The sequence below is a fragment of the Triticum aestivum genome, chromosome 3D (assembly GCF_018294505.1).
Source record: "Triticum aestivum cultivar Chinese Spring chromosome 3D, IWGSC CS RefSeq v2.1, whole genome shotgun sequence".
Lineage (NCBI taxonomy): Eukaryota > Viridiplantae > Streptophyta > Magnoliopsida > Poales > Poaceae > Triticum > Triticum aestivum.
In genome coordinates, this window is record NC_057802.1 from 288,682,239 (window position 1) to 288,703,719 (window position 21,481).

At 49.0% G+C, this 21,481-nt stretch overlaps 3 protein-coding genes across 3 annotated transcripts; 1 reads left to right on the forward strand and 2 right to left on the reverse strand.

Annotated features, from left to right (window-relative positions):
• Positions 1-3,156: 3,156 nt before the first annotated feature.
• LOC100146098 (probable V-type proton ATPase subunit d) lies at positions 3,157-8,017 on the forward strand. Its single transcript, XM_044500998.1, has 10 exons — positions 3,157-3,543; positions 4,107-4,227; positions 4,350-4,457; positions 4,543-4,645; positions 4,738-4,818; positions 4,915-5,000; positions 5,102-5,161; positions 5,250-5,298; positions 6,543-6,677; positions 7,590-8,017. The coding sequence occupies exons 1-10, from the start codon at positions 3,363-3,365 to the stop codon at positions 7,719-7,721; spliced, it is 1,056 nt and encodes a 351-aa protein (XP_044356933.1). The 5' UTR covers positions 3,157-3,362; the 3' UTR covers positions 7,722-8,017.
• A 206-nt stretch (positions 8,018-8,223) lies between these two features.
• Positions 8,224-9,284, reverse strand: LOC123078474 (21.9 kDa heat shock protein). Its single transcript, XM_044500999.1, has 2 exons — positions 9,088-9,284; positions 8,224-8,968 (listed from the first exon to the last, which is right to left on the reverse strand). The coding sequence occupies exons 1-2, from the start codon at positions 9,188-9,190 to the stop codon at positions 8,352-8,354; spliced, it is 720 nt and encodes a 239-aa protein (XP_044356934.1). The 5' UTR covers positions 9,191-9,284; the 3' UTR covers positions 8,224-8,351.
• A 4,605-nt stretch (positions 9,285-13,889) lies between these two features.
• LOC123078475 (mitochondrial outer membrane protein porin 3) lies at positions 13,890-16,349 on the reverse strand. Its single transcript, XM_044501000.1, has 6 exons — positions 16,128-16,349; positions 15,970-16,037; positions 15,262-15,372; positions 14,981-15,070; positions 14,674-14,882; positions 13,890-14,499 (listed from the first exon to the last, which is right to left on the reverse strand). Exons 1-6 carry the CDS (start codon positions 16,168-16,170, stop codon positions 14,193-14,195), a joined length of 828 nt encoding a protein of 275 aa, XP_044356935.1. The 5' UTR covers positions 16,171-16,349; the 3' UTR covers positions 13,890-14,192.
• Positions 16,350-21,481: the final 5,132 nt, after the last annotated feature.

The following is a 21,481-nucleotide window of genomic DNA, read 5'->3' on the forward strand; positions in this document are numbered from 1 at the left end:
GGACGTCACCGAGCTGAACGTGCGCAGATTGCGGAGGTGCCGTGCGTTCGGTACTTGATCGGTTGGATGGCGAAGACGTTCAACTACATCAACCGCGTTACTAAACGCTTCCGCTTTTGGTCCACGAGGGTATGTGGACACACTCTTCCCGCTCGTTGCTATGCTTCTCCTAGATAGATCTTGTGTGATCGTAGGCAAATTTTTTGAAATACTACGTTCCCCAACAAGATGTCGGGGTACGACATCTATGGGACCAGCGTGGCCCCTTTGTAGTTTGGCTAGGGAGATAGACGAGCACGGAGAGCAAAAATCTAAGAGTTCACAAGCGAGGTCTTTCCCATGTTTGGGCCGCCGACTTGGGGCTCAAGTTACAAGCGCAGCTTGCCGGAAAGATGCATGCAAGGTGCAACTACTGTGTAAGAGTGAGCAAAGTGTCAACCCGTGCCCAGGTAGCCATGAGCCTCCTTTCATAGACAAAAAGGGTCACCACAGTGGCAACATGGTCATTACATCTTATGGAACAGTGGTCTTGATGCTATCCAACCTAATCCTACCAGACTAGGACAAGGACATTTAATGCACCGTGCGATGATAACGATCCTTTGGCAAAAGGCGTCTCTCCTTCTGTGGCGTCGGCCTGGACGAGCCTATCGTCTTGACACGTCCACTAGACGAGTGTCAATAAATTTGACCTACATGCGATGTGCCGACACGCGTCCTGATGATCCTCCCCAAGTCGCTTGCCCGCTCGACACCTAATCTTGGAAAGCCATCAGCTGGTCGATGAGGCGGAGCGGTTGAGAAGTGAGAAGGGGGAACTTCCCCGCAAGGAGCTTGTCGGGTCTTGGCTTGCTGGTGTGGAGCTTGCTGGCAACTTGAGTCTTGACCTTCAGTACTAACTTAGTACTTCTCGATGACCTGCCGGGAGGTCTTCTTCATGGTCTTGTATATTGGATCTTGAGTCTTGTATGCAGTAGTCCTCCAGCAAGCCTTGCCAGCGGGAAGGCTACAACTGCCTATGCACAAGTCAGGGTACTAAGGTACCCATATCTTAGTGCACCGACAAAAGTGCTTAATGATATTGCTCCAAAACCCTCAACTACTTCACCGCTTCACTCCTATCCAAAACCCTAAATATCCATCTCGGTCCCACCGTACTATTCCTATCCGAACCCACCAAGATGAACCATACACCGCCACATGCCAAACCCTAACGCTTCGGTACAACCAAAATGGATCTCGGTCTCACCGAGATGGCCTGACCAAGTTTCTGTAGTGAAGTTGCTTCATTTCGGAATCACTGAGCCCTAGCCATTGCACTTCGGTCCCACTGAGATGTTTTGTTCGGTCTCGGCGAAAAGCCTAATGGTCAAGTCTTTTATACTAGTCGGTCACCGAGATTTTAATGTCGGTGTCACCAAGTTGGGTCAAAGACTTGTAACAGTTGGATTTTTGTGCTGCCTATTTACACCCCTCCACCACCACTTACTCAGAGAGAGAGAGAGGCATCAGAACCAACCACTACGTGCACTACTCATTTTCTGAGAAGAGAACCAACTTCTCATGTGTTAAGATCAAGAGACTCCAATCCAACCATTTGAACCTTGATTTCTAGCCTTTTCCAAGTTGCTTTCCATTCATTCCTCTCATCCACCCAAGCCAAATCCATGAGAGAGTGTTTGAGTGTTGGGGATACTATCATTTGAAGCACACGAGCAAGGAGTTCATCATTAACAACACCATCTATTACCTTTTAAAAAGTGGTGTCTCCTAGATTGGTTAAGTGGCACTTAGGATCCTCCAAGAGATTGTAGAGTTGAACCAAGGAGTTTGCAAGGGCAAGGAGATCGCCTACTTCTTGCAGATCTACCGGAGTGAGCCTAGTCCTTCGTGGGCGTAAGCCATGATGGAATAGATAAGGTTGCTTCTTCGTGGACCCTTCATGGGTGGAGCCATCCATGGACTTGCGCAATCGTTACCCTCCGTGGGTTGAAGTCTCCATCAACGTGCATGTACGATAGCACCACCTATCGGAACTACGACAAAAATCATTGTGTCTTCATTGCGTTTGAAATCTCCAATCCCCCCTTTAAATTCATATGCAAAGTCTTTACTTTCTGCTGCACAACTCTTAGACTTGCATGTGTAGGGTGTACTTGACTTGGTAGAATTGCTAAAACTTGCCCACAACTAAAATTGAGAAAATGATACGTTTTTATTTGGTCAAGTAGTCTAAGTGATGCCCCGCTTCCAACAACCCCACAACCTGGATTTGCAACGCAACAGAGGGCGCAACGTCGTTGCCTCCGGCCGCCCCTTGTTGCAAAAATCGATGCGGACATGTCGGGCAAGAGGCAGACGACGACGGCTTGCAGCGAGTGGAGGAACAAAATCATGTGCGAGGTGGAGTCATGGAGGTAGGCGACGAAAGAAGGAGAAGGAAGAAGACGTTATGGATGAAACGGGGGGTTGTGAAGACACAAATAGGAAGGTTTGGATGTGGCCCCGATAGGACGTCGCGCGCGGTAGGCCGAAACTGTGGCCAGTCGACCATCAGGAATCGTTTACCATCAAGATGTGCCCTACTCAGACCCAAATCCGAATCGGTAGTGCATAAAAATAAGCGGTTTACTAAATTTTGTCTCATGTGTCTATAAAACCGTAGTAGTATAGATAGATGATATATAAAGGAAGGAAAGGGAGGATCCTACATGGCCACTGGTAAAGAGTTTGCTTCTAAGGCTGGTATCTTTGTTAGAGTTACTTTTGAAGAGAGTATCAATCAAATAGTGAAATTCATAACCATACCAAAACTTCCTCTATATTTGATGAGGGTCGCTATATATGGTTTACCAATCAGCATGACCCAGCTTGTATACCTCTAAATATTGACATTTGTTTTGAGAGATCTAAATATTGGACGAGGATCCTGTGCCGTGTGGCAGGGTGCCGTTCGTCACTGACTCGTGGGCCCCGACTGTATGTCAGAGGAGCTCCCTCCCTAAATATTCACATTGATCAACTAAAAAAAATATTCACATTTGATCAATAAAGTAGTGTTGGCAATCCTGAAAAAGAAAACACTAAATTTTGTCTCCTGGCTGGCCTTGTCTCGTGCGCACCAGCACCACAGGGCACCGCACAGGCGAGCGCGAGGCGACGTGCCTAGCCCGGATATCAGAAGCAAGCTGAGCCCGGCACGACCTTTGGCTTGTGAAGGCGAATTCTTTTCTGGCTGATAGATAAAAATCCCCACCACATCCGCAAGCGCGAACTCCCTCCCCGGATCTGCAACTAGCCGGCTTCCCTCCCGATCCGTCTCGCCGCGGCCGAGATCCTTCCTTCCTCCGGCGAGAGCCAAGATGTACTCGTGGGAGATGCTGTCGTTCAACATCCACGACGGGTTCCTGGAGGCGATCGTGCGGGGGAACCGCTCGGGCCTCCTCACCCAAGCCGATTACAACAACCTCTGCCAGTGCGAGACCCTCGACGACATCAAGATGCACCTCTCCGCCACCGAGTACGGTCCATACCTCCAGAACGGTATGCCGCGTGGATCTTTTCCTTCTCTCTTCTTTGGGTTGGATTGGGCTGCTTGGTCTGCGTTGATCGCGATCCCATCCATGCCAATTGAGATCTCGATTGGCCAATTGGAGATTTATTTTGTTAGTGATAATAGGGGAGACTGCACCGTGCTCGGCGAGTTGGGATTGTTTTGAGCTAGCCCTACCTTGTCCGAAATTTCTCTTGCTCTCTGGGAACCGTCGGGAGCAGGTTTGATGAGCAACGAAACGGGCGGTGTTAATCTACGCAGTGCCTGCAAGTTGGTTATACTGTATTTCCCACAGCCCACATGTCATGGCAACTCTGTAGCATCAGCCATCAAGATGAATTTTGCCGCAAGATCCCTTTCATCCTCATTCATCCACTCCCGCCTTACGGTTTCAGCCATCTGTGACGTGTTGCAAGCCGAATTCACCCAATTCATTACATCAGTTCCATTAATGTGCTCTTGTGCTATGATATACAGTATCCGCTGTGTATGTTTGTTCTATGCGTTTCTTCTGATACCTCTGTATTGTGATCGTATTTCTGATTAATTGCAGAACCTTCTCCCTTGCACACGACAACAATTGTGGAGAAGTGCACTCTCAAGCTGGTTGATGAATACAAACACATGTTGTGCCAGGCGAATGAACCTCTATCTACATTCCTACAGTACATAACGTAAATAATGAAGCACTGCTAGGATGCCATTTGTTTCTGCTTCGTTTGCACAAGCAAACAACATATCAAACCAGTGCAGGGAGGACTTCGGTTTGATCATAACGGGATAATGTTTTCTGCAGGTATGGACACATGATCGATAATGTTGTACTTATTGTTACTGGGACATTGCATGAAAGAGATGTTAACGAACTGTTGGAGAAATGCCATCCATTGGGCATGTTTGACAGGTATTGTTCTGGTTCCTTTCTCATTTCTGTTAAATGGAGATCTATCAAATACTGACTCTTCATTTTTTTTTCCTCCAATCAACAGCATTGCATCACTTGCGGTTGCTCAAAATATGCGTGAGCTTTACAGGCTGGTTCTAGTTGATACACCCTTAGCACCGTACTTCTCAGAGTGCATTACATCTGAGGTAAAAACTTTGCAACCATTGTGCTGTCCATTTTTGTTGAAATGGTTAAGTATACCTTGGTATGTCATGCGAGCTTCATGTTTATTGTGTAGGATCTGGATGACATGAATATTGAGATCATGAGGAACACACTCTACAAAGCGTATCTTGAGGATTTTTACAAATTTTGCGCGGTATGTACTAAAATATGGTGGCTTCTACAATTTTTCTGACTGAAAATGTTGTTTTGCCTAATTGTGTTTGGTTTCTAACTAACTTCTTCGCAACAGAAACTAGGTGGTGCGACGGCTGAGATTATGTGTAATCTCCTTTCATTTGAAGCCGACAGAAGAGCTGTAAACATTACAATAAACAGGTAAAAAACTAAACATTTCATCCTTATGTGTGACAGATCTCCATGTTTGCCATTACATTCACAGACATCTGACTGCTAATTTCCTTGTCATGTTTTTTCAGTATTGGTACTGAGCTGACTAGAGATGACCGCCGGAAGCTGTACTCCAACTTTGGTCTATTGTAGGTTTCCGTTGGAAGTAGCACTAGCATTACTTTTAGTTAAAATATGCCTATTTTGCATGTGGTTATAGTAATCTGATGTTTCCAGGTTTCCGTATGGTCATGAAGACTTGGCTGTCTGTGAAGATGTTGACCAGGTTTATCCCCTGTTCTGCTTTTAAGCTCAATGTTGGTCATTCTACTACATAAATATTTTCAGTTGTCTAAACACAGAGTTATAATGCCATGAACTGGTTCATTTTATTACCTAACTTTGTGCATATTGCTCAGTATTTCAGGCTTAAGTTCTGTTAATATGGTTATTTCATGATAAAATGTCTCTTTCAGATGTTTGTGATAGGGCCATTGATAATAATTAACTCCTCGTGAGGTCTTTTAAACATACCATGTGCCCTAGGCTGAACACTTCCTCCGTAAGAATGGAGAAGCTTCATACCTACCAGTCACCAGGGTCAAGGAATGGGGTTGCCTCTCCCGTGTGGCTTAAAAAAATGAGGGTAAAGAAAAAAAAAAGGGGGGGGGGGGGGGGGAGCTGTGGGTTAACACCTCGCTACGACAGTAGCAACAGTCTATTTTCTGTGTTGATAATTATTGCCAAAAACGTGTACCACTTTGTTGATGGTGCGGATGGCCAGGTAAGCCTCCATCAATTTGCCTGCAAGTTTCGTGTTCCTGAGCTTCCTTTAGGGCCAATTTATCCTGGGTTAGGGGACACATCATCGACCTGTGTGCCTGGCTTATCTGAGAAGAATGATATTCCATTGGAGATGCTTTTGTGGCATTTCATTTGATGGGCATAAGTCAAACTCGGCTTACTGGATGCTCTTTTATATCAGCTGCAGTATGAATGTTTTGTTTGGCCTACAGCAGTCATGGTCTCATTCTGTCATACGGCTCTTTTCTCGCACGAAGATTAACATCATGTGTTCTTTTTATTGAAAATTGCCCTATGTGGTATACTTATCCTGTAAGCATGTGCATCTATTTCTTTCTTTGTGTATCATCAGCATTTGGCAAGCTAGCATTTTAGCTAACAGTAACACACATTTATATATTGTCCTTTTTTTGGCGTCTTACCCTCTGGTCTCTCTTGTTAGGATGACTGTTTTCCTGTTCTGATTTATGCTCTCTAGGATGTATTGTGGTTTTGAGTGTGCTACTACATTTTGGAAGTTCTCACTTGAAAGTTAAATGTGTGTTTTGTTGTTGTGGAGATGATAATAAACAGAGCATAGGGAAATCTCAACAAGCATGTAGTATTTCAAGAGGGATTGCATCTAATTTATACTGGAATTCAGACCAGTGTCCTCTTCATAAAAGTGAGATCTGTGCCCACGCATGAATTGCTGACGTCAATACTTTTTTTGTGCTCATCCCGCAGGTGCGTGGTGTAATGGAAAAGTACCCCCCATACCAGTCTATTTTTGCCAAGATATCATATGGCGAAAGCCAGATGTTGGACAAGGCCTTTTATGAGGAGGAAGTAAAGAGGCTGTGCCTGTCATTTGAACAGCAGGTACAATTTTTTAGGTTTACCTTATATGTAGGTTTACACAAGTTACTTTATGTAAACTATCTGACAGGAATAACAACAGATGGTCAAAATGTAAGAGATCCGATATTGTACACTGGATGCATGCAAGTTCTCTAGGTCACTGGTTATACACTCAATAAAGATTAGCAGTAAAGCAGTAAACACCAACTATTGGTAGGCTGATTTAGTCAAAGCCTATAACACGCCCAGCCACATGAGAGAGGGATTGCAGCACCCGAGCTCCACTGCTCTCTATATCTAAACATTTTGAAATTTGTGTTTTTGAAGTTTCAAAAAAATATGAAATTTTTCCCAGGGATACGTATACATATTCCTAATATCTGTGGCAAGTTTCGGTAGAAATCTCATTTTGTTTTTGGCTATAAAAAAACAAATTTCTGACAGAATATAGGAGAAAAGGGATTTCTCTTTTTTATATTTCCCATAACACAAAGTATTTCTTTTTCAGATTTTTACCGGGCCTTAGGATTGTGTGTATGTATTCACGTATTTGATTTAAGATTTTTTTTAGCGACGGAAGTGTGTTTTTCAAAATTTTCAAATACCAGGAGCCATGGAGACCTGGAGCTGCAAGCAGTTTTCGCAGCCACATGCACTACTGATGCATACCAGCGTGGTGCATACATACATGCTTGTAAAATATGCGCTAACCAGCCACGACTTTGCACATGATTCTATAGATCCATCTTAAGTCATAACTCTATTTGAACAACTTGTGAGTGCCCGATAGTTCTAAAAAAATGCCATAAGTGCTAGTGCCTGTTGGTGAGTTTTATTGTCTCAGAAAACTTGTGAGCTTTGTGTGCCACTATTTCGGACCTCAACTCTAGAATTTAAGGTGGGAGCTCTGATATTCTCTTCTTGTTTGTGCAGTTCCACTATGCCGTTTTCTTCGCATACATGAGGCTACGAGAGCAGGAGATAAGGAACTTGATGTGGATCTCTGAATGCGTTGCTCAGAACCAGAAGAACAGGGTCCACGACAGCGTCGTGCCGATCTTTTAATCGCCCCCTATTACTGTGCATATGGTTGTACAAAAGGCCTGCTTTGATGATGGCACAATCGATTGCACACTTTACAAGCTCATGGTTTGTTATTACCCCTGTTCCTCTTTCTACGCGGCTGAAAAGCTAGACCTGGAGTAGTGTATCATTATTTGTTTTTGTAGTAAAAATAAAAGGCGCAGTTGTACGGTAAACTAAATAAATGATGTTTATTTTCGTAGTGGGTGGCACTATTTGTGCAGTTTGTTGGCAATGTAAAATGTACACCCAAGATATCAAATGGTTTGTTGGCAAAACAGACTCTTTTACTGCATTATCAAATGGAACTTGTGCAGCTTAGAAAAGACATGGAAATTGTTGGGCTTTGTTTACTATTGTGTATTTTCCCAAGCCTCCTAGCCTTGCACCTTATAAAAAAAAATAGATCATGAAAATGCAGGTCTACGAGTATGTGATAGTAAGTTTCATGTACTATAATTTAGTGATGTACGTACGCGTGATAGTATCATTAGAATTTATTCCTCACGTATATATCTCGGCAGCTAGGTCGTACATCCGCTCGTATTGTTAGGTGCACGCACACATCAGCACAACGGACGCTGCATTTACATTCAGTGATGATGATGATTTTCAGTTTCTGGAGAAGAGCCTATGGGAGACGAAGACGCCTAGCGTGAAGGCGGCGACGGCGGTGGCGGCGATCACCTCCTTGTTCTTACCTATGGTATCTGCCCACTTGAACCCCTCCTCCGCCGCCCGCTCCTTCCAGCAGCCTTTCTTCTCCCTCTGCGTCTCCGTCTCTGTCGCCGTCTCATACTCAAGCTTCTCCTTGTGGTCCTGACCATCATCTCCTTTCACCACCTTTTCTGTTGCCTTGGGCTCCTGTTTCCTGTCGTCCACTTTCGTGGCCGGGGGTTCCTTGGCCGTCTCCTCTCTGTGCCTCCCCAGCTGCAACCTTGCCCTCGCCGCCTCGATCAGCCGCTCCGCCTCCCGGATAACCTTGGATTTCTCATCCGTTGGTTTGTCGCCGACGTCCTTGGCCGGGGCGGAAGGCAGCTTGGGCACGGTGAGCGTGAGCAAGTTGGCGTCGTACCGGCCGGTGATTGCGTCGAGGTCGGATGTAGATGGCAGCTGAAACACCTTGTGCAGCCGCACGTTCCCAGCTCCGCCATCCGCCGTTTTGTGGCCGAGGATGTTGAGCCGGCCCGCGGGGTCCACGTGCACCCGGAAGTCCTCCTTCTTGAACCCTTGATCAACATAATGTCACACAACTCAGTAGGTACAACAGCAAAGCTTAATTCGGGTTCGGGGAGCACCATTTCATCCATCTCACTCAGCACGAGTCACGAACGGGCATCGCACGTACCTGGGAGGTTGAGGCGGAGGAGATAGCTGCCGTCGCCGTCGACCCACTCGTACACGGGGTCCAAGTCGGCCGCCACGGCTGACGATTCTTGCCCGCCCGCCATGTCGTTTCACTGGGTTTCCCGGGCCGGGCGATCAGACGGTACCTAGCTAGCTTCAGCCGCGTACTGATCGATCGGGCTGGAGGTGCCACCTAGAGTTACTGCCACGCGCCTCATATATAGCATCATGTACGCAGCTTGCCTCCTTGCGCTGGTAACGCTAAAACTATTCGAAGCTTTTCTTGAGGGGCTGGGCTGGCACAAGGAAAATTTATCGTGGGGGTCTAGCCAGGGGATCTCCATTTCCTCCTCCTAGACGTGTAACGTGTCTTGGGCTCACTATACTTTGGGCGTGCGCCAGGGTATCGTCTGTACTAAGAGCAACTTGAATGGCGCGCCCATTTTATCCGCCCATGTCCGTTTGAGTCTGCGCGACAAAAACGACGGCCCGACGCAGAAACCCATTTTTATTTTGCGTCCGCTTTGTGTCCGCGCGAAACCCATTTCCGTCCTAAATTTGAGTCACATTTGGGTCCGAGGCGGATACGAAGCGGACGTTTTCTCTGTCGCTCTCGTCCGTCTGCGTCCGGGCCTGGCCCGCTTGTCACCCACCCATCTCTCTCTCTTCGTATTTATATGAGCTGGCCCACTTCCCCACCGCTCGAGGCGCACTTTGCTCCGATGCGCCCCTGCTTCGCCCCGCTCGCCGCCGTGCTTGAGCGGCCGTGCTCCGCCCCGCTCCCCGCCCCTGCTCCGCCAGGCTCGCCGCTCTCAGGGTCCTCGCGTCGCTTCGTATCCCGGAGCAGGAGCTGGTCCGGTGGTGCTCTTCGAGCGGTGGTTGAAGGCCGCCGGTGGTGTCGGAGCCGCGAGCCTCCTCCTCCCCGCGCCGCGATGGCCGGTGCGCGCCCTCCCCCGTCCGCTACGACGCCTCTCCCCCCGCAGCATCCGCAGTCCGCACCCGCCGTAAATCTCGAGCTCCCGGCCGCCTCGCTCGCCGCCAATGCATTGCCACGGCGCGGCCACGCGAGTTGCGGGCGTGGCGGCGGGACGCAGGCGTGGGCAGGCGACGCGAGCTATGCGCAGGCGGGCTGCGGCAGGACGCGGGCGGCAGGCGACGCGAGCTACGCGCAGGCGGGCTGCGGCAGGACGCGAGCGGCAGGCGACGCGAGCTACGCGCAGGCGGGCTGCGGTGGCCGCGGCAGGAGCCGCAGGACGGGGGCGCGGCAGGAAGCGGGCGCGACGGCGGGCGTGGCAGACGCGGGCACGGCTGTCGCAGCGGGAAACGGGCGCGGCGGCCGCGGCCTGACGCGGGAGCGGGCGAGTGCGACCGCGGGACATGGGCGCGGGCGCGACGGCGGGAGGCCATGGCAAGACGCGGGCGCGATGCCGGGTGCGGCTGGAGCCCGGAGCTTGTGTCGACGAGCAGCTCAGGGCGGTGGCCCGTCAGGTGTTTGAAGAAATGCCTGGATGGACATGCCCAAAATGGGTCTGTTCCGTGTTGGGCACACCGGCTGACCCAATTAAAAAAGCGGACACGGATGTCCGCCCGGCCGACCCAAACGAACAAAATGCGGACAAAATCCGTGTCCGTTTGGATCACCCCATTAGAGTTGCTCTAACTCCATCTCACCTAAGCAACAAAAGAACTCGACATTTTTTAACTTTCTCTCCGCGTCTCATACCTCACACAAATAGTTTATCCCAAGTATTTTTTTTAAAAAGGGCAAAAGATTTCCCACGTATATTAATTAAGAGAGAATAGAGTTTGTGTTACAAACACCCCTTAACAATACACGGAAGAATCACTTTCCCGGCATAATGGACCCTAGTTTCTTAGCTCCGGCGGCGACCCAAAATGATGCCTCCCTTTTGATGTTGTCGAGAAGAACCGTAGGCGGATCGACCATGTTGCGAAATACACGGGCGTTTCGCTCGTTCCAGATCGTCCATGTAGTGAGCATGGTGAGCGAGGCCATGGCCTTCCGGTTGGGGACGGAAGCATCAGTTAACCCAAGCCACCAGTCTAAGGTGGAATGCCTCAGGGGCCAAGTAGAGGTGTCAATGTGAATGAGTTGCAGCCACGCCTTGACCAAGCCCCATAGGCGAATGGTGAAACGACATTTGAAGAAGAGATGGTCAACCGATTCATTCTCACGCATGCATAAGGGGCATGAGCCACAGTTAGGCCAACCGCGCTTGGCCAATCGATCCGCAGTCCAGACTCTATTTTGGATGGCCAGCCAAGCAAAGAACTTGACCTTGGGTGGAGCCCAGATTTTCCATACTGCATGCTCCAAGGGAGAGCGAATGAGGCCGAGAAACTGCGCTTTGTAGGCGGACTCCGCCGTGTAGAGGCCACTAGTAGAATGCTTCCAAACAATGTCGTCGTCAATATCCTCCTGTAGGTGAAAATCCCGGATGGTGGCCCAAAGCTCGAGAAATTGTCTGAAGTGCTCTATAGAAAAATCGGACGTCATCTTGATCTTTTTAACCCAAGCGCCATCCTTTAGTGCTTCCCGCACCTTCCAATTCTTCCTCGTTGACGCCGCATAGATGAGAGGGCCAAATCCATGGGTTTGCGGTTGTGCACCCACGGAGAGTCCCAAAAGGGGATGCGCGCGCCATTTCCCACGATAATAGTTGAGGAGGCATAGAAGAAGTTGTAGTCTGCGTTATCGCACAGGTTACCCATGCCGACCCACATCTTATTTGGCTCCTTCCACTCAAACCAAATCCAACGAAGCCTTAGTGCCCTAGCAAATTTCTCCGTGTTTAGCACTCCAAGACTCCCATTGGCAATTGGGCGGCAAATGGTGTCCCAGTTAACCTTGCATTTGGCCCCGGTGGTCTTGTCTGTTCCCTCCCAAAGGAACGCTCGCTCAAGCTTGTTGAGATTTTTGAGGGTGCTTGTGGGGACGACGAGCGTAGTGATGAAGTATATGGCTTGGGAGGGAAGCACCGACTTGACCAAGGCGGTGCGTCCCATAGACGTGATGTTTTGCCCGTCCCAAGGGACCAACTTTGCCGCCGCCTTATCCTCCAGGAACTGAAAGTCCACCTTCCTGAGCCGCCACACAGAGAGCGGGAGGCCTAAGTAATTCATGGGGAAGGATCCGCGCGCCGCCGGAAGGTTTTGAAGGATGTCCGACAGGTTGATGTGCCCACAACGGATTGGGGTGACCGAGCTCTTGTGAAAGTTGGTGGCTAGACCGGTGACATCGCCAAAAAGACAAAGGATGTTGGAGAGGTTGTCAATATCGTGCTTGATGGGTGCCATGAAGACCGCCGCGTCGTCCACATAAAGGGAGGTTCGTAAAAGAACCCCACGGCCACGGATTTTATGAAATAGCCCTCTAGTTGCCGCCATCTCTAGAATTCTTTGGAGTGGGTCGACCGCGACCACAAATAGCAAGGGGGATATAGGGTCCCCCTGCCGGAGACCCTGGCCATGGATGATGGGGCTGCCAGCGACGCCGTTAAGAAGAATCCGCGAGGATGAGGAGCAAAGTAGGGCGGTGATCCAATCTCGAAAAATGCTCGGGAACCCCCTACGGCGGAGGAGGTCAATGATATACTCCCACTTGACTGAATCAAATGCCTTCGAATGTCCAACTTGAAGAGAAGCGAAGGGGTTTTGCACTTGTGGAGCCTCCGCGCAAGATTCCTCACATACATGAAATTGTCATGGATGCTTCTTGTCTTGATGAAAGCACTCTGCGCGTTGGAGACAAGGTGGAGCATGTGGTGGCTAAGACGGATGGCGAGGACCTTTGCAATGATCTTGGGAATAGCATGAATCAGACTAATTGGACGGTAGTCGAAGATTTCTTCAGCTCCATCCTTCTTTGGGAGCAGTATAATGTTGGCGGAGTTGACCCAATGAAGGTTGGCCGTGCGGAGGTTACCGAAGCAAAAGATGGCCTTCATAATATCATGCCTGATGATGGCCCAACAACTCTTGAAGGAAAGCCCGGTGAAGCCATCCGGTCCGGGCGCCTTGTCACCAGGCATCTGGTTGATGGCCTCACGCACCTCCTCCTCGGAGAAAGGGTCCGCGAGGTTGCCCAAATCATCACGGGCCTAAATGTCCAACCCCTCCCAGTTGAAGTCTGTGGTCGCCGTGGATCCTTTTCCCATGGTCGAGGAGAAATAGTTGTGGACAATAGCCTCCTTTTGAGAGTGCTCAGTGACCCATCCACCGGTGTGCTTGATACGGTGTATGTGGTTCTTGCGTCTTCCGGCGGTGGAAAAATTTGGTGTTTGCATCCCCCTCTTTGAGGTTGGAAATCCTAGCACATTGCTTTTTTCTCGCCCTCTCAAGAATTGCGAAGGCAATAACTCTCCGCTTAAGCCTAGAGCGGAGCTCCAGCTCCTCAACAGAGAGGTGCCTCGAGTCTTGAGCCATGTCCAGGTGAAGAATTACTAGCAAGGCAGCATGATGCATGATCTTGGCCTTTCAGAATAGGCCCTTACTCCATCTCAAGAGTTTGGCTTGAAACTTGTGGTGCAATATCCGAAAGGGGTCGGTATGATGAGTGTGCTCATTCCATGCATTAGCAACCACATCGCTAAACCCCAGAAGAGAAGTCCAAAAATTCTCAAATTTGAATCGTTACCACATCCCAAGTATGACAGACTATTGTTCCAGGTTTTGTTATTTAGCTTCTTAATAAATCGTTACCACTATAGCACAACACGCAGCTCCTCAAACAATGTCAGTACTAAGCATGCATCCAAGAGGATTAATTACTCACACATCAAATGGATCAACTGGAACAAGGGCATCAAGGAATGAATTGAACACACTGTCTGTAACCGCCAATCTGTCACATTTGACAAGATTCACAGTAGGTCTTAACCACCAGAAATTATTGACAGGCGCTGATGATCAAATCAAAATAATGAGGTCGTCAAGGCTAACATTTGCCTAGGAAACAGATTATGTGGACAAAGGAGGAATTCAAGATCAAAATGAAAGCGCAAAGAGATGACCTGGGGCCATGTTATTCCAATCCAGCAGAACTTAACTTTTTTTTTTCAAAACATAGGGTCCCAGCTGTGCATCTCAAGGCTTTAGCACCAATGACAGACCAACTTTTGTGCTCTTCTCAATTGCCTTTGTGTCAACCTCGCCGGAGATGGTGACAAGTGACTTGGGTCGCCATTCATGCTGGACAAGGGCACTGGCCATGCCATAGTTGTTGAAGCGTGCCTTCACACTGGTGTGCGGGTCCAATGAGTGCTGCGATCCAAATATCAATGTGCTCTCGTTCCTTGGGAAGTTGTGGGACAGCTCTGCTCCAACAGCAGTGCTTGAATGTGACTTTACTAAGTGGTAGTAAGACGCAGTCAAGGTGTCACCGTGATTGTTCCTGGATGAGATTTGAAAGTTCATTACCAGAGCAAATGCTATTATAATAAAGCAATGAAGCACCGCACTTGACACCTTAGTATGGAATCAGATTGCTAATCAGCATTACCTATCAATCTTGAAAGAATTACATAGTAGTAATACATATGATAGCTGCACATATAGAGATACTTACAGGTGGAGTGAAGCAATAAGATCCGGATACGTGAGGCTTAAAGCAGCATTGTACTTGGTGAAATTGCTAGTTGCCGTGTCAAACGAAACGTCAACACCAACTGATAGTTCTTTGCTTCCGAATACACCAGAAAGGTTAACCATAGGGTTGGGGTTCAGCCCAACACTTGCATTGACACCGGCGAATCCATGGAGATACTGGAGTTCAAGCTGTCAAGGCAAAAAAATACAAATTAAATCTCCTATCGCAGTGATCACCATATTGCAGATTAGAAGTTTAAGCAAACGGAGTGGTAAGAAAATTATACCTTCCCTGACCTCTGGTCTGGAACAACCAAACTGAGAATTGATTTCAGCCCTGGAGTTGCAAACTCGTCAACTGTGAATGTTGTCAGAAGCTGGAAGACGTGAAATATTCATCAGCGAATAAAAAATCTCAAGAACTGTAACATTGCTGTGAATTAATATTATGAGGCATAAAAGAAAAGCCAAATATGTGAGAAATAATATCAAGGGAAAACAAGCAATCAGATGTTTATACATGATTCATGTGAGAGAAAAAGGGAGAGTCGGAGCAAAGGCGGCTTACATCTGACTCTGAGTTTGCTTTGATATCAACTGTCAAGTTCTTGTTCTTAAGCTGGGTCTGAAGCTCGCCAAAGATTGACTCGTTTTTCCTAGTTCCTGCAGCTGTGATTGCCTGTACGTAAACCAAAATCATTAATACGTAGTAGCGCACAAATACTAGACAGAGACACGGTTACCGAAACCATACAGGTAAACCAAAACCATCAATATGGAGTGCACAAATCATATCCAGAGACATGGTTACCTAAACCATATACTGATCATGAGTACATTTCCTCAAGAAATGCTTCGTGTCAAGGAATCAAAAGATGCACAATCCAGTCAAGGTGAAAGGGAAAAGGGTAAAGTTCTGGCAGCTCGTTGCGAAAGTGAAGAGACGGTCCCTAAACAAAGATTTAATATCCTTGTAACACATGAGGGTCCACAGTCTCCCTCCATGGCCAAAACTGAAAACTCTACATGCAGAACAGGCACACACGGAATGAGAACAGCTCGACACAGTGGCACGGCGGCGATCTGTGTCGGCAACGGCGGTACAGAGGCACAAAATAGAGATCGGCGGGCATCATTCTAACATGCATTTGTACCGTAAGTAGTCGATCAAGGTGGGGAATGCGTGGCGGACCGTAACTGGGACACTGCTACGGGACACAAATTTGCGAAATCGCTATGGAACAAGTGCGAGGGAGAGGATGGCACTGGTACTCACGACGCCCTCGGGGGTGCATGTGGTGAGGGTGAACTTCTGGTGCGTGCAGTAGTCCCTGTAGAGCAGATCTGCGTGCAAATCATCACATCACATCACAGCATCATCAAGATCGGCACCGGAGAGGCAATCAGAGGAGGGGAGAGAGGGACTGGCGGCACCTCTGGTCTTCTTGCCGATGTCGGTGTAGAGGCCCGGAGCCATGGCGGCCGGCGACGGAGACGACGACTTGGGTGGTGGTGGGGAGAAGAGAGCGGGAGAGAGATCGCGGGGAAGCGGCAGCGTCGGGCGGAGGCTGCGGCGACCAGTTAAAATGGAGTCGTGGCAGATCTTGCCCCTATCGTTTTCACTTTACAAAATGTTTGTTTTTCTGCGATTTTGGATGATTCGTGTGCTGGTGTCGAGTAAATTGCACAGAAGTACCACAATTGGGGCATTGGAAGCAGATTGATACCAAGATTGGTAATTTTTACGTGTCAGTACCAACTTTGAGGCGAGACGTTGCAAAAGAGGCTAAAAGTGATGTTTATACGTATTGACAGGGAAACTGACCGGTTGGGCCCGCCCGTCAGGCGCCACGCTGGCCAGTGCGCGCGTCGCCTGCGCTGACTCGGACGAGGCCGGCTCGGCCCGTTTATGTGCGACCGAGCCAGACCCCGACCCCGACCGCGCTCGCTTCTTCTTTCTTTCTTCCTGCCTCGCCGTCGCCTGCGCCCGCCACCGCCGGCCGCCACAGCACGCCGCCGCAGCCATGGTTCTGGAGGACGAGAGCAGCGACGACAACTCAAGCCTCCCGTACATGCACTCCGAAACCTCCACCGATGGGCTGAACCAGGTAAGTTACTCCATTAGAGCTAGGGTTAGGGTTAGGTTTAGGAAATTTGGGGATTTTTGTGTGTAGGTGGTCTTTGTTGTTAGGATTTCGTTTGATTTGATTTGTCATCGTCCTCTGCACATGATGGTAACTTGGATTTTGCTTGGGCAGGTGCCTTTCTCTCTTGAGGACCCGGATTACAAGGGTCTTGAGCTAGATCTGATAGTGTTGTGCGAGAAGCATGGGTCAGAGAGGCTTGTTGCGTTTGAAGGAACAATGACTGGGAGAAGGTTCTTAGCATGTGCAGAGCCGGTAATTTTCTTGCCTTGGTGATTAAGCACTGGATGTGTTCATTGAAAGTGGCAGAGTCTTGTTTGCCACCTGTGATTCAGTTATGTGCATGCTAAATTTGTTAGGAATGATCATTATTAAGTTCAGTGGAATGCATTTATTAGAAAATATATGCTCCTGTTGTGTGCACATGCTATTTATTTACACTTCTTTCCAAATGCAGTGTTGCTCAATATTAAGTTCAGTGGAGCCAGTTAGTAACAATTGCTTACTGCTGACAGTAGGTAGTCTCATTAGCTAGTTTGTTGCTGCAGGCTAGTGTAGTGTATTTAGGTGGGCAAAGTAGTTTTGGATGTTAACATATACCACTCCTCAACAGTAATAAACAGAGCCTGCGGATTTCATTATATTAATGGTCAATTCTTAGCAACTGCTGTTGCTTAGCACATGGCTGCTTAGCAACTTCTAAGTTGAATGGAGTGTTACTCTGGTGCCTGGTAAATATATGAGTTGATCATGCATTGTAGGATTACATTAATCTATTTTACAATGTGGTCCTGTTGCTTAGCAAATGGCTGTGCAAATCCAGTTAATGTCAGTGCCAACATTAGGTACTGCCATGAACTAACTATTGCTTAGTACTCTTAGTAGTTGTATTGTACTAAATTTTGCCCTTATAATTTTTCCAGGAAGGTCAGAATTGTGGGTTTGTTCAGTGGGTTGATGAGCAGTGGCCCCCAACAATGGAGAATGCATTGCTGAAGCTTTGGTCAATGGTTGAAGAGAGCAAGTCTGCTAGGGTGAATGATAATCTTCAAAGTGCTCTAACTATTCATCAGTTGATAGAAGAAAAGAACAAGCTGGATGCAGACTATGACAAGTTAGTGAAAGATGTGCATCAACTTGTGGACTTTCAGCAGGATAGGGTTGTGGATTTCAGTTATCTGCAGTCTGCTGTCACATATCAGCACCAATGCAGAGCTGAATTGGTGGCTGGTATGAATGCAGAAATGGCAAAGAAAGATGCAGCTGCACAGAAGCTTCAACAAAAGTATGAACTCCTGTGCAACCTGACAAGTGCTCAAGCAACTGTCATCCAAAACTTGAAGTTGAAGAATATGAAAGAGAAGGAATTGTTGAGTGAGGGTAGGATGAATTTGGAGTTGAAGAATGCAGAGTTCACAAAGTTTGAGGAGAAGCTCACCCAAGAGAAGCTAGAGTTGAAGCTCCAGGTTGCTGATCTGCTGAAACTCAAGGAAAACCATAATGAAGAGAAGCAGATGCAAGAGTTCAAGATTACTGAGCTCATCAAGGCAGAGGAGAAGCTGAAGGAGAAGATCAAGGGGATCCAGGCCATCTTGCAGAACTGAACAAGATGACTTGAGATTAGTGGGCATTGCAGACCTTTTGGGAATGATGGTTGTGCAATGACCTAGTAACTTAGAATTATGGTTGTGTAATGTATGGTTCTAGTACTAACTGTGAACTCTGGTTGTAACTCTAGTAGTTATGCTATTCATCCTTTTGTGAGAAAAGGATGGATTGTGCATTTGAACTCCACTATGTAATGTGATCAATGTGAACAATGGATATGTATTCTATAATGTGTTGAACTCCAGTGTTACTTATGTTATAGTGATGCTTAAATGCTTAAATGCATTTGCAAAAGTAATGCTTATGTTAGAGTGATGCCTTTAGGTGTTTTCGTCGACCCCGAGCCACCAAAACCCTAATTGATAGGTTTAGGTGTTTTCGTCCACCCCGAGCCACCCTAGACCCTAAATGATGCCTTTAGGTGGTTCCGTCGACCCCGAGCCACCCTAGACCCTAAATGATGCCTTTAGGTGGTTCCGTCGACCCCGAGCCACCCTAGACCCTAGATGATAGGTTTAGGTGGTTCCGTCGACCCCGAGCCACCAAAACCCTAGTTGATGCCTTTAGGTGGTTCCGTCGACCCCGAGCCACCCTAGACCCTAAATGATGCCTTTAGGTGGTTCCGTCGACCCCGAGCCACCCTAGAGCCTAGATGATAGGTTTAGGTGGTTCCGTCGACCCCGAGCCACCAAAACCCTAGTTGATGCCTTTAGGTGGTTCCGTCGACCCCGAGCCACCCTAGAGCCTAGATGATAGGTTTAGGTGGTTCCGTCGACCCTGAGCCACCAAAACCCTAGTTGATGCCTTTAGGTGGTTCCGTCGACCTCGAGCCACCCTAGACCCTAGTTGATGCCTTTAGGTGGTTCCGTCGACCCCGAGCCACCCTAGAGCCTAGATGATAGGTTTAGGTGGTTCCGTCGACCCCGAGCCACCAAAACCCTAGTTGATGCCTTTAGGTGGTTCCGTCGACCCCGAGCCACCCTAGACCCTAAATGATGCCTTTAGGTGCTTCCGTCGACCCCGAGCCACCCTAGAGCCTAGATGATAGGTTTAGGTGGTTCCGTCGACCCCGAGCCACCAAAACCCTAGTTGATGCCTTTAGGTGGTTCCGTCGACCCCGAGCCACCCTAGAGCCTAGATGATAGGTTTAGGTGGTTCCGTCGACCCCGAGCACCAAAACCCTAGTTGATGCCTTTAGGTGGTTCCGTCGACCCCGAGCCACCCTAGACCCTAAATGATGCCTTTAGGTGGTTCCGTCGACCCCGAGCCACCCTAGACCCTAAATGATGCCTTTAGGTGGTTCCGTCGACCCCGAGCCACCCTAGAGCCTAGATGATAGGTTTAGGTGGTTCCGTCGACCCCGAGCCACCAAAACCCTAGTTGATGCCTTTAGGTGGTTCCGTCGACCCCGAGCCATCCTAGAGCCTAGATGATAGGTTTAGGTGGTTCCGTCGACCCCGAGCCACCAAAACCCTAGTTGATGCCTTTAGGTGGTTCCGTCGACCCCGAGCCACCCTAGAGCCTAGATGATAGGTTTAGGTGGTTCCGTCGACCCCCGAGCCACCAAAACCCTAGTTGATGCCTTTAGGTGGTTCCGTCGACCCCGAGCCACCCTAGACCCTAGATGATAGGTTTAGGTGGTTCCGTCGACCCCGAGCCACCAAAACCCTAGTTGATGCCTTTAGGTGGTTCCGTCGACCCCGAGCCACCAAAACCCTAGTTGATGCCTTTAGGTGGTTCCGTCGACCCCGAGCCACCCTAGAGCCTAGATGATAGGTTTAGGTGGTTCCGTCGACCCCGAGCCACCAAAACCCTAGTTGATGCCTTTAGGTGGTTCCGTCGACCCCGAGCCACCCTAGACCCTAGATGATAGGTTTAGGTGGTTCCGTCGACCCCCGAGCCACCCTAGAGCCTAGATGATAGGTTTAGGTGGTTCCGTCGACCCCGAGCCACCAAAACCCTAGTTGATGCCTTTAGGTGGTTCCGTCGACCCCGAGCCACCCTAGACCCTAAATGATGCCTTTAGGTGGTTCCGTCGACCCCGAGCCACCCTAGACCCTAAATGATGCCTTTAGGTGGTTCCGTCGACCCCGAGCCACCCTAGAGCCTAGATGATAGGTTTAGGTGGTTCCGTCGACCCCGAGCCACCAAAACCCTAGTTGATGCCTTTAGGTGGTTCCGTCGACCCCGAGCCACCCTAGACCCTAGATGATAGGTTTAGGTGGTTCCGTCGACCCCGAGCCACCAAAACCCTAGTTGATGCCTTTAGGTGGTTCCGTCGACCCCGAGCCACCCTAGACCCTAAATGATGCCTTTAGGTGGTTCCGTCGACCCCGAGCCACCCTAGACCCTAAATGATGCCTTTAGGTGGTTCCGTCGACCCCGAGCCACCCTAGAGCCTAGATGATAGGTTTAGGTGGTTCCGTCGACCCCGAGCCACCAAAACCCTAGTTGATGCCTTTAGGTGGTTCCGTCGACCCCGAGCCACCCTAGAGCCTAGATGATAGGTTTAGGTGGTTCCGTCGACCCCGAGCCACCAAAACCCTAGTTGATGCCTTTAGGTGGTTCCGTCGACCCCGAGCCACCCTAGACCCTAGTTGATGCCTTTAGGTGGTTCCGTCGACCCCGAGCCACCCTAGAGCCTAGATGATAGGTTTAGGTGGTTCCGTCGACCCCGAGCCACCAAAACCCTAGTTGATGCCTTTAGGTGGTTCCGTCGACCCCGAGCCACCCTAGAGCCTAGGTGATAGGTTTAGGTGGTTCCGTCGACCCCGAGCCACCAAAACCCTAGTTGATTCCTTTAGGTGGTTCCGTCGACCCCGAGCCACCCTAGACCCTAGTTGATGCCTTTAGGTGGTTCCGTCGACCCCGAGCCACCCTAGAGCCTAGATGATAGGTTTAGGTGGTTCCGTCGACCCCGAGCCACCAAAACCCTAGTTGATGCCTTTAGGTGGTTCCGTCGACCCCGAGCCACCCTAGACCCTAAATGATGCCTTTAGGTGGTTCCGTCGACCCCGAGCCACCCTAGAGCCTAGA

Bases quoted from the DNA above. Each gene is read 5' to 3' on its own strand.
- LOC100146098 (XM_044500998.1), top strand. From the start codon at position 3,363: ATGTACTCGTGGGAGATGCTGTCGTTCAACATCCACGACGGGTTCCTG. The intron at 4,228-4,349 runs GTAAATAATGAA...TGTTTTCTGCAG, and splicing joins ACATTCCTACAGTACATAAC to GTATGGACACATGATCGATA. The intron at 5,001-5,101 runs GTAAAAAACTAA...ATGTTTTTTCAG, and splicing joins GTAAACATTACAATAAACAG to TATTGGTACTGAGCTGACTA.
- LOC123078474 (XM_044500999.1), bottom strand. From the start codon at position 9,190: ATGGCGGGCGGGCAAGAATCGTCAGCCGTGGCGGCCGACTTGGACCCC. The intron at 8,969-9,087 runs GTACGTGCGATG...ATGTTGATCAAG, and splicing joins CCTCCGCCTCAACCTCCCAG to GGTTCAAGAAGGAGGACTTC.
- LOC123078475 (XM_044501000.1), bottom strand. From the start codon at position 16,170: ATGGCTCCGGGCCTCTACACCGACATCGGCAAGAAGACCAGAG. The intron at 14,883-14,980 runs GTATAATTTTCT...TTGCCTTGACAG, and splicing joins CAGACCAGAGGTCAGGGAAG to CTTGAACTCCAGTATCTCCA. The intron at 14,500-14,673 runs GTAAGTATCTCT...AATCTCATCCAG, and splicing joins CTTATTGCTTCACTCCACCT to GAACAATCACGGTGACACCT.